Source organism: Bombina bombina, chromosome 9, assembly GCF_027579735.1.
Source record: "Bombina bombina isolate aBomBom1 chromosome 9, aBomBom1.pri, whole genome shotgun sequence".
NCBI lineage: Eukaryota > Metazoa > Chordata > Amphibia > Anura > Bombinatoridae > Bombina > Bombina bombina.
The window spans coordinates 173,924,573-173,936,864 of record NC_069507.1 but is presented as its reverse complement, the minus strand read 5'-3'; the positions used below and the strand labels follow the sequence as shown (position 1 = coordinate 173,936,864).

At 40.6% G+C, this 12,292-nt stretch overlaps 1 protein-coding gene across 1 annotated transcript in view; it reads left to right on the top strand.

Moving 5' to 3' along the window:
• The window catches only part of ARMH3 (armadillo like helical domain containing 3), a 561,581-nt gene that overhangs the window by 61,336 nt on the left and 487,953 nt on the right, over positions 1-12,292 (top strand). The window contains exons 5-7 of the mRNA XM_053692489.1: positions 2,080-2,187; positions 2,359-2,451; positions 3,872-3,946. Of these exons, the coding sequence (XP_053548464.1) occupies positions 2,080-2,187; positions 2,359-2,451; positions 3,872-3,946 (276 nt within the window). The remainder of the gene's footprint in view (positions 1-2,079; positions 2,188-2,358; positions 2,452-3,871; positions 3,947-12,292) is intronic.

Below are 12,292 nucleotides of genomic sequence, written 5' to 3'. Positions count from 1 at the left end.
CGGTTTTATTGCACAAGAGACTGGCTGAGCTTCCAGACGTGCAGTCCTTTGTTAAGGCTCTGATTAGGATCAGACCTGTGTTTAGATCTGGGGCTCCTCATTGGAGCCTAAATCTTGTTCTTCGTGTTTTGCAACAGGCTCTCTAAATCTTGTTCTTCGTGTTTTGCAACAGGCTCTGTTTGAGCCTCTGCAATCCGTTGATATTAAATTGTTATCTTGGAAGGTTCTATTTTTAAAGACTATTGCCTCTGCGCGCAGAGTTTCTGAGATCTCTGCTTTGCAATGTAAGTTCCCTTATCTGATTTTTCATGCAAATAAGGCAGTTCTATGTACTAAATTAGGTTTTCTTCCTAAGGTTGTGTCAGATCGCAACATCAATCAAGAGATTGTGGTTCCTTCCTTGTGTCCTAATCCTCCTTCATCGAAGGAACGTTTACTTCACCATTTGGATGTGGTTCGCGCCTTGACGTTCCATCTTCAGGCTACTAAGGAGTTTAGACAATCTTCCTCTTTGTTGTCTATTCTGGGAAGCGTAAGGGGCAGAAGGCTACTTCGACTTCTCTAATTTTTTCGTTAAGGAGTGTCATCCACTTAGCTTACGAGACAGCAGGACATCATCCTTCTGAGAGGATAACGGCTCATTCCACTAGAGCAGTGGCTTTCTCTTGGGCCTTTAGGAACGAGGCCTCTATGGATCAGATTTGTAAGGCAGCTACCTAGTCCTCCTTACATACTTTTTCAAATTTTTACTAGTTTGATGTTTTTGCTTTGGCTGAAGCAGTTTTCAGGAGAAAGTTTTGCATGCTTTGGTGCCCTCAGAATAGGGTTCGCATCTTCCTTTTTGTTCCCTCCCGTTATTCATTTAGTGTCCTCTGGAGCTTGGGTATAGTTTTCCCAACAGTAAGGAATGAAGCCGTGGACTCTCCCTATCTTAGAAAGGAAAACATAATTTATGCTTACCAGATAAATTCTTTTCATTCCGGATAGGGAGAGTCCACGGCCCTGCCCGTTTTTTCTTGTCTAATGGCGGCTCCCTATTATTTATCTTATTCTTCTGGCACCATTTATACCCTGATATTTCTCCTACTTTTCCTTGTTCTCTCGGCAGAATGACTGGGGTAATGAGGAAGTGGGGGGATATTTAAGCCTTTGGCTGGGGTGTCTTTGCCTCCTCCTGGTGGCCATGTGTTGTATTTCCCAACAGTAAGGAATGAAGCCGTGGACTCTCCCTATCCTGAAGGAACGGAATTTATCTGGTAAGCATAAATTATGTTTTTGCATATCGATGACGAATCTGGCTTCCTTCAATCGTTGCGTGCCCCACACGCTGGACGGATTCGTCATCGATCTGCAAAATACAGAATGAGATGCAGGTAGATGATCGTGGTCTGTTTACCGTAACAAAATGGTAATTTATTATTTTTTTATTTAAAAAAGCGTGTTTGTAAAGTTTATTAAAGTGAATTCAAGTGCCCCTGTTTTTAAGAGTATTTTTAGATACTGGGCACTAATTCCTTAAACTTTACAATCACTTTAATGTCAGTTTTAGTAATTTAAAGTCAACCTCATGCAGGTAAAGCTGGGAAACAGAGATCTGAAAGGCAGAGAAGGTCCCATATAGTAACTAGGTATTCTTTGTAATGTACGTAGAGGCAAGAAATCAAAGATGAATGAATGCACAGAGCTTCACAAGGGACTGATACAGGAATATGATTTTTATTTATGCACATATTTGTTCCAATTAAAGTGATGGTAAACTTTCCCCTTTGTATTAATAGATCAGGAATGTTAGCGATAGGAGTTTAATTAATCAGTGGTAATGAAGATACCACCAAAAAAAAAAAATACTTTTGAAGTGGTTGGCCAGAACGTGGGGTATTTGAATTTAAGCGCCACATTAAAAAGTAAGTTAAAGCGCATCTACATTACAACTTATAAATTAAACTCCATGTAAAATATTGATAACAATCCAAATATTTTTATACAAAGGGGAACGTTTACTATCACTTTAAACGTGTGTTACACAAGACTGAAATCTATTTTGCATTAATGTGTTGTTCTTACATTTGATCTCCGTAGACTCTTTGTGCTTTGATACGAGGAGTCCATCAGAAAAACAAGTCAACCTCTGGGTTTGATATCATCAACATGCTAATGGGGTTTGATAAAGCTGAGCTCAGAATGAAGGTAATACAGGAAATACTGTTTTCTTGCTACTTATATTTTCTTATAAGTTTATGGATATGTTTCTTTGAAAAAAATGATCTCTCTGATTTATCTGTTTATTCCTATGAAACTTCATGAGGGTTATTTTGAGGGTTATTTAAATAAAATTGACATCATAGTTCTTTTTTACAGAATTTGATGGAGAGTTTGGATATCCTCCTGTGTGGAGATGGGTCTGTAAGCTTAAAGAGTTTGTGTCTGAAGCTACTCCTCTGCTTAGTAACTGTGAGTGAATTGTATTTGTATCACATGACTTTGCATCTATGGTTTCTTGCATGTGACGGAAACACTTGATTCCTGTATTTATTTGTTTGATGAAACTGAACATACTGTTTAGTGAAATTAACCAAATATTTTTCAAACATGCACTTATTAATATTGTCTATATATTTAATGGACCGCTTTTAAAACCAAACCATCCGTCTAATTTTTCTGACCACCCGAAAACATTTTCAATGTTTATTGCACAAATCTTTGTTCAATTATGCAATGAATTTATTTGTGCTTTGGATAGCTTAAAGGGACACAGTATACACCAATTTTCATATAACTGCATGTAATAGACACTACTGTAAAGAAAAACATGCACAGATACTGATAAAAATCTAGTATAAAACCTTTTAAAAACTTACTTAGGAGACCCCAATTTGGCACTGTTGATTGGTTAGGCTGAAAGACCCACTGAAAGTTGCTGAGAGCAGACCCTCCCCTGCATATGAATAGCTCATTATACAAACAGAAGTAGTCTTAAGCCTGTAGACATCGGTATACATCTAACACTTTGGGGCTTGGTTAGGAGTCTGAAAATCTGCACAATGTTTTTTAAAAAAATAAGCAAAACTATACATTTTTACAAAAACACTCCCAGATGGGCTTTATAAATGAATCATCTACAAAACATTTATGCAAATAAAAATCTAGTGTGCAATGTCCCTTTAAGTAATATTTATAAATAACAGAAAATATTATAATATTGCAAAGTACTACACTGACCCACCCGGCATAAAGCAAAATTTTATGTGGAGAACATTGTAAATACATACATATGCATGCTTTGGTAGCATCTAAATATGGAAGAAGGTGGCTGCTCAGCGCATTCGGCTCTTTTCAGAACCGTATTACTTCTTGCGAAAGTACAACACACTAAGATCTGGTAAAAAACAGATCTTAGTGTGTTGTATTTTGACAAGGATAAATGCGTCGAGCGACTGTCGCCTTCCGCATTCGGATGCTACCAAAACATCCGAATGCACATTACCATATATATAAATGCCCAAGTATGGCCAGCCACCAGGGCAGAAGTTTTTCACCAATAGTAATAACAGCAGGTCCGCACTTACTAGATTTCCCCCCTTCCTCAGAACATATATATGGATTATATTTTAATCTCCAGTGTTTTTGAAGGAATGTGTAATGTTTCATCTGTTTTGACAAGATGTTAATTTAAAAGCAAAATATTCTCTTTATAGGTTCCCTGTATTTTTTTAGAGCTATGCTTTGTTTTGCATATTTTATTTGATGAACATCTGAGACTTTTGGCAGTTCTTTTATGTAACTAATATAGAATGAAAAGGTTTATTTGCATTTCATATTTGCAGTAATGTATTAAAGAGTTTATATTCTCCTTTATTTTGATTTAACACAGGTGACGGATAACATCAGCCAGAATACCATACTGGAGTATGTTATGATTAATAGCATATTTGAAGCAATCCTACAGGTAGTTATTTTTCCTTTTCTTTCTAGTTATTTGTATCTTCGCACACAAGCATTGTTTTTTACCCATTTCATAAACTGTAAGTTTGGTTGCTTTGAATTAGTGAATTTGTTTTTTTTTTATATTTTGGGCAATGGAAGATGAATTAACCTAAAAGGTTCTTTAAGTACATAAATAGCAAAAAATCTAAGAAGGATGATAAATAATGACAGGGAGAAGGCTGAGGTACTAAACCAGTTTTTTTCTTCAGTATACACAAGAGAGGAACCATTGAATGATACTTTGGAACAGAATAGAACATGCCAGTCCATACCACTAACTGGGTTTTGTTTAGAGGATATCAGGAAAAAACTAAAAAATATTAAGGTAAATAAAACTCCAGGCCCAGATGGAATACACCCAAGGGTGTTAAGTGAACTTAGCACTGTTATAGACAAACCTTTACTCTTAATTTTTCAAGACTCATTATCCTCAGGCATGGTACCCCAGGATTGGCGTAAAGCTGGTGTGGTGCCACTCTTCAAAAAGGGAAGCAGGGATGATCCAGGAAGCTATAGACCAGTTAGTCTGACATCAATAGTGGGGAAGATATTTGAAGGGATTATAAAGGATTATATTGATGAGCATATTTGTGTAAACAAGATTATGAGTTCTAATCAGCATGGCTTTAGGAGAAATAGATCATGTCAAACTAATCTAATTAGATTCTACGAGGAAGTAAGTAAAAATATAGATAAAGGGGAATCAGTTGATGTGATATACTTAGATTTTGCAAAGGCATTTGATACAGTGCCACATGAGAGATTAATGCACAAAATTAAGGTACTGGGAATAGCTGAAAATGTTAGCTCATGGATAAATAACTGGATAAAAGATAGGGAGCAACGAGTAGTAGTAAATGGATCATACTCAGATTGGACAAAGGTAATCAGTGGCATCCCCCAGGGATCAGTACTGGGCCCTGTTCTTTTTAATATTTTTATAAATGACTTGGAGCAAGGATTAAATAGCGACATCTCTATTTCTCCAACATAGGTGTGTCCGGTCCACGGCGTCATCCTTACTTGTGGGATATTCTCTTCCCCAACAGGAAATGGCAAAGAGCCCAGCAAAGCTGGTCACATGATCCCTCCTAGGCTCCGCCTACCCCAGTCATTCTCTTTGCCGTTGTACAGGCAACATCTCCACGGAGATGGCTTAGAGTTTTTTAGTGTTTAACTGTAGTTTTTCTTATTCAATCAAGAGTTTGTTATTTTAAAATAGTGCTGGTATGTACTATTTACTCTGAAACAGAAAAGAGATGAAGATTTCTGTTTGTATGAGGAAAATGATTTTAGCAACCGTTACTAAAATCCATGGCTGTTCCACACAGGACTGTTGAGAGGAATTAACTTCAGTTGGGGGAACAGTGAGCAGTCTTTTGCTGCTTGAGGTATGACACATTCTAACAAGACGATGTAATGCTGGAAGCTGTCATTTTCCCTATGGGATCCGGTAAGCCATTTTTATTCACACAGTAAATAAGGGCTTCACAAGGGCTTATTAAGACTGTAGACATTTTCTGGGCTAAATCGATCATATTTACACATATTTAGCCTTGAGGAATCATTTAATCTGGGTATTTTTTGTAAAATAATATCGGCAGGCACTGTTTTAGACACTTTATTCTATTGGGGCTTTCCCTAATCATAGTCAGAGCCTCATTTTCGCGCCGGTATGGCGCACTTGTTTTTGAGAACAGCATGACATGCAGCTGCATGTGTGTGGAGCTCTGATACATAGAAAAGTCTTTCTGAAGGCATTATTTGGTATCGTATTCCCCTTTGGGCTTGGTTGGGTCTCAGCAAAGCAGATTCCAGGGACTATAAAGGGGTTAAATATAAAAACGGCTCCGGTTCCGTTATTTTAAGGGTTAAAGCTTCCAAATTTGGTGTGCAATACTTTTAAGGCTTTAAGACACTGTGGTGAAATTTTGGTGAATTTTGAACAATTCCTTCATACTTTTTCGCAATTGCAGTAATAAAGTGTGTTCAGTTTAAAATTTAAAGTGACAGTAACGGTTTTATTTTAAAACGTTTTTTGTGCTTTGTTATCAAGTTTATGCCTGTTTAACATGTCTGAACTACCAGATAGATTGTGTTCTGACTGTGGGGAAGCCAAGGTTCCTTCTCATTTAAATAGATGTGATTTATGTCATAATAAATTTAGTAAAAATGATGCCCAAGATGATTCCTCAAGTGAGGGGAGTAAGCATGGTACTGCATCATCCCCTCCTTCGTCTACACCAGTTTTGCCCATACAGGAGGCCCCTAGTACATCTAGCGCGCCAATACTCCTTACTATGCAACAATTAACGGCTGTAATGGATAATTCTATCAAAAACATTTTAGCCAATATGCCCACTTATCAGTGAAAGCGCGACTGCTCTGTTTTAGAAAATACTGAAGAGCATGAGGCCGCTGATGATATTGTTTCTGAAGGGCCCCTACACCAGTCTGAGGGGGCCAGGGAGGTTTTGTCTGAGGGAGAAATTTCAGATTCAGGAAAAATTTCTCAACAAGCTGAACCTGATGTGATTACTTTTAAATTTAAGTTGGAACATCTCCGCGCTCTGCTTAAGGAGGTGTTATCCAATTTGGATGATTGTGATTATCTGGTCATTCCAGAAACACTATGTAAAATGGACAAGTTCCTAGAGGCCCCGGGGCCCCCCGAAGCTTTTCCTATACTCAAGCGGGTGGCGTACATTGTTAATAAAGAATGGGACAGGCCCGGTGTACCTTTCGTACCTCCCCCCATATTTAAAAAATTGTTTCCTATAGTCGACCCCAGAAAGGACTTATGGCAGACAGTCCCCAAGGTCGAGGGGGCGGTTTCTACTCTAAACAAGCGCACCACTATACCCATAGAAGATAGTTGTGCTTTCCAAGATCCTATGGATAAAAAATTAGAAGGTTTGCTAAAAAAGATGTTTGTTCAGCAAGGTTACCTTCTACAACCAATTGCATGCATTGTCCCTGTCACTACAGCCGCGTGTTTCTGGTGCGATGAGCTAGAAAAGGCGATTATTAGTAATTCTTCTTCTTATGAGGAGATTATGGACAGAATTCGTGCTCTTAAATTGGCTAATTCTTTCACCCTAGACGCCACCTTGCAATCGGCTAGGTTAGCGGCGAAAAATTCTGGGTTTGCTATTGTGGCGCGCAGAGCGCTTTGGTTAAAATCTTGGTCAGCGGATGCGTCTTCCAAGAACAAATTGTTTGACATTCCTTTCAAGGGGAAAACACTGTTTGGCCCTGACTTGAAAGAGTTTATCTCTGATATCACTGGGGGCAAGGGCCACGCCCTTCCTCAGAATAGGTCTTTCAAGGCCAAAAATAAACCTAATTTTCGTCCCTTTCGCAGAAACGGACCAGCCCCAAGTGCTACGTCCTCTAAGCAGGAGAGTAATACTTCTCAAGCCAATCCAGCCTGGAGACCAAGGCAAGGCTGGAACAAAGGAAAGCAGGCCAAGAAACCTGCCACTGCTCCCAAGACAGCATGAGATGCGGGCCCCCGATCCGGGACCGGATTTGGTGGGGGGCAGACTCTCTCTCTTCACTCAGGCTTGGGCAAGAGATGTTCTGGATCCTTGGGCGCTAGAAATAGTCTTCCAAGGTTATCTTCTGGAAGTGATTCATCCTGTTCCATTAAAAGAACGAGGGATGGGGTTCTACTCCAATCTGTTCGTAGTTCCCAAAAAAGAGGGAACGTTCAGACCAATCTTAGATCTCAAGATCCTAAACAAGTTTCTCAAGGTTCCATCGTCCAAAATGGAAACCATTCGAACAATCCTTCCATCCAGAAAGGTCAATTCTTGACCACGGTGGATTTAAAGGATGCGTATCTACATATTCCTGTCCACAAGGAACATCATCGGTTCCTAAGGTTCGCATTCCTGGACAAGCATTACCAGTTCGTGGCGCTTCCTTTCGGACTAGCCACTGTTCCAAGGATTTTCACAAAGGTACTAGGGTCCCTTCTGGCGGTGCTAAGACCAAGGGGCATTGCTGTAGTACCTTACTTGGACGACATTCTGATTCAAGCGTCGTCCCTTCCTCAAGCAAAGGCTCACATGGACATAGTCCTGGCCTTTCTCAGATCTCACGGATGGTAAGTGAACGTGGAAAAGAGTTCTCTATCTCCGTCGACAAGAGTTCCCTTCTAGGGAACAATAATAGACTCCTTAGAAATGAGGATTTTTCTGACAGAGATCAGAAAAACAAAACTTCTAAACTCTTGTCGGATACTTCCTTCCGTTCCTCTTCCTTCCATAGCACAGTGCATGGAAGTGATAGGTTGATGGTAGCGGCAATGGACATAGTTCCTTTTGCGCGCATTCATCTAAGACCATTTCAATTGTGTATGCTCAGTCAGTGGATTGGGGACTATACAGACTTGTCTCCGAAGATACAAGTAAATCAGAGGACCAGAGACTCACTCCGTTGGTGGCTGTCCCTGGACAACCTGTCGCTAGGGGTGACCTCCCGCAGACCAGAGTGGGTCATTGTCACGACCGACGCCAGTCTGATGGGCTGGGGCGCGGTCTGGGGATCCCTGAAAGCTCAGGGTCTTTGGTCTCGGGAAGAATCTCTTCTACCGATAAATATTCTGGAACTGAGAGCGATATTCAATGCTCTCAAGGCTTGGCCTCAGCTAGCGAGGGCCAAGTTCATACGGTTTCAATCAGACAACATGACGACTGTTGCGTACATCAACCATCAGGGGGGAACAAGGAGTTCCCTGGCGATGGAAGAAGTGACCAAAATCATTCAATGGGCGGAGACTCGCTCCTGCCACCTGTCTGCAATCCACATCCCAAGAGTGGAAACTTGGGAAGCGGATTTTCTGATTCGTCAGACATTGCATCCGGGGGTGTGGGAACTCCATCCGGAATTCTTTGCCCAAATCACTCAACTGTGGGGCATTCCAGACATGGATCTGATGGCCTCTCGTCAGAACTTCAAGGTTCCTTGCTACGGGTCCAGATCCAGGGATCCCAAGGCGACTCTAGTAGATGCACTAGTAGCACCTTGGACCTTCAACCTAGCTTATGTATTCCCGCCGTTTCCTCTCATCCCCAGGCTGGTAGCCAGGATCAATCAGGAGAGGGCGTAGGTGATCTTGATAGCTCCTGCGTAACCACGCAGGACTTGGTAGGCAGATCTGGTGAATATGTCATCGGCTTCACCATGGAAGCTACCTTTGAGACGAGACCTTCTTGTTCAAGGTCCGTTCGAACATCCGAATCTGGTCCTACTCCAGCTGACTGCTTGGAGATTGAACGCTTGATCTTATCAAAGCGAGGGTTCTCAGATTCTGTTATTGATACTCTTGTTCAGGCCAGAAAGCCTGTAACTAGAAAAATTTACCACAAAATATGGAAAAAATATATCTGTTGGTGTGAATCTAAAGGATTCCCTTGGGACAAGGTAAAGATTCCTAGGTTTCTATCCTTTCTTCAAGAAGGATTGGAGAAAGGATTATCTGCAAGTTCCTTGAAGGGACAGATTTCTGCCTTGTCTGTGTTACTTCACAAAGAGCTGGCAGCTGTGCCAGATGTTCAAGCCTTTGTTCAGGCTCTGGTTAGAATCAAGCCTGTTTACAAACCTTTGACTCCTCCTTGGAGTCTCAACTTAGTTCTTTCAGTTCTTCAGGGGGTTCCGTTTGAACCCTTACATTCCGTTGATATTAAGTTATTATCTTGGAAAGTTTTGTTTTTGGCTGCAATTTCTTCCGCTAGAAGAGTTTCAGAATTATCTGCTCTGCAGTGTTCTCCTCCTTATCTGGTGTTCCATGCAGATAAGGTGGTTTTACGTACTAAACCTGGTTTTCTTCCAAAAGTTGTTTCTAACAAAAACATTAACCAGGAGATAGTCGTGCCTTCTTTGGGTCCGAAACCAGTTTCGAAGAAGGAACGTTTGTTGCACAATTTGGATGTTGTTCGCGCTCTAAAATTCTATTTAGATGCTACAAAGGATTTTAGACAAACATCTTCCTTGTTTGTTGTTTATTCTGGTAACAGGAGAGGTCAAAAAGCAACTTCTACCTCTCTCTCTTTTTGGATTAAAAGCATCATCAGATTGGCTTACGAGACTGCCGGACGGCAGCCTCCTGAAAGAATCACAGCTCATTCCACTAGGGCTGTGGCTTCCACATGGGCCTTCAAGAACGAGGCTTCTGTTGATCAGATATGTAGGGCAGCGACTTGGTCTTCACTGCACACTTTTACCAAATTTTACAAGTTTGATACTTTTGCTTCTTCTGAGGCTATTTTTTGGGAGAAAGGTTTTGCAAGCCGTGGTGCCTTCCATTTAGGTGACCTGATTTGCTCCCTCCCTTCATCCGTGTCCTAAAGCTTTGGTATTGGTTCCCACAAGTAAGGATGACGCCGTGGACCGGACACACCTATGTTGGAGAAAACAGAATTTATGTTTACCTGATAAATTACTTTCTCCAACGGTGTGTCCGGTCCACGGCCCGCCCTGGTTTTTTAATCAGGTCTGATGATTTATTTTCTTTAACTACAGTCACCACGGTATCATATGGTTTCTCCTATGCAAATATTCCTCCTTAACGTCGGTCGAATGACTGGGGTAGGCGGAGCCTAGGAGGGATCATGTGACCAGCTTTGCTGGGCTCTTTGCCATTTCCTGTTGGGGAAGAGAATATCCCACAAGTAAGGATGACGCCGTGGACCGGACACACCGTTGGAGAAAGTAATTTATCAGGTAAACATAAATTCTGTTTTTTGCAGATGATACTAAGTTAAGTAAGGTCATTAGGTCAGAGCAGGACGAACTCTCTTTACAAAGGGATTTGCTAAAATTAGAACTATGGGCAAGTGAATGGAAAATGAGATTTAATACGGAAAAATGTAAGGTTCTACATTTTGGAAGTAAAAATAAGCAGGCTACGTATTTTTTAAATGGGACAAGACTTAGCCAAACACAGGAGGAAAGGGATTTGGGAGTAGTAATAGATAACAAGCTAAAGATGAGTGCACAATGTAGGGCAGCGGCTTCAAAGGCTAATAAGATACTAGCATGTATTAAAAGAGGCATTGATTCAAGGGAGGAAAGCATAATTCTGTCATTATATAAAGCCCTGGTAAGACCTCACCTTGAGTTTGGAGTGCAGTCCTGGGGACCGATTGCTAAAAAAGATATTGCAGAATTAGAAAAAGTTCAGAGAAGGGCCACAAAGCTAATAAGGGGATTGGAGAAATTAACCTATGAGGAGAGGCTAGCCAAACTGGGTCTGTTCTCTTTAGAAAAAAGGCGCTTGAGAGGTGACATGATTACTTTATATAAATATATTCAAGGCCCATATACAGAGATGGCAGAAGCTCTTTTCTCTTGTTAAGTGTATCCAGTCCACGGATCATCCATTACTTATGGGATATTAACTCCTCCCCAACAGGAAGTGCAAGAGGATTCACCCAGCAGAGCTGCTATATAGCTCCTCCCCTAACTGCCATTACCAGTCATTCTCTTGCACCCAACGAATAGATAGGATGTGTGAGAGGACTGTGGTGATTATACTTAGTTTCATACCTTCAATCAAAAGTTTGTTATTTTATAATAGCACCGGAGTGTGTTATTCCTTCTCTGGTAGAATTTGAAGAAGAATCTACCTGAGTTTTTCTATGATTTTAGCCGGAGTAGTTAAGATCATATTGCTGTTTCTCGGCCATCTGAGGAGAGGTAAACTTCAGATCAGGGGACAGCGGGCAGATTAATCTGCAAAGAGGTATGTAGCAGCTTATTATTTTCTGACAATGGAATTGATGAGAAAATTCTGCCATACCGATATAATGTAAACTCAGCCTTAAATGCAGTAGCAGCAACTGGTATCAGGCTGTCATGTATGTATATTTTACACTTCAGTATTCTGGGGAATGGCACTTCACTGGAATTATACTGTATGCATAAAACTTTAGCCTAATTTGCAGGGACTAGCAACAGGCTTTTTAATAACACTCAATTTATTAATGTTAAACGTTTTTTTGCTGGCATGTAAAATCGTTTAATTTTCTGAGGTACTGGGTGAAAAAATGTTTTGGGCACTATTTTTTTCCACTTGGCAGTTGTTTTATTTAATTTATGACAGTTTACTGATCTCTCTCACTGTTATGTGTGAGGGGGAGGGGCCTTTTTTGGTGCTTTTGCTACGCATCAAAAAATTCAGTCAGAAGTTTATTGTCTTCCCTGCATGATCCGGTTCATCTCTACAGAACTCAGGGGTCTTCAAAACTTGTTTTGAGGGAGGTAATCACTCACAGCAGAGCTGTGAGATTGTAGTTGACTG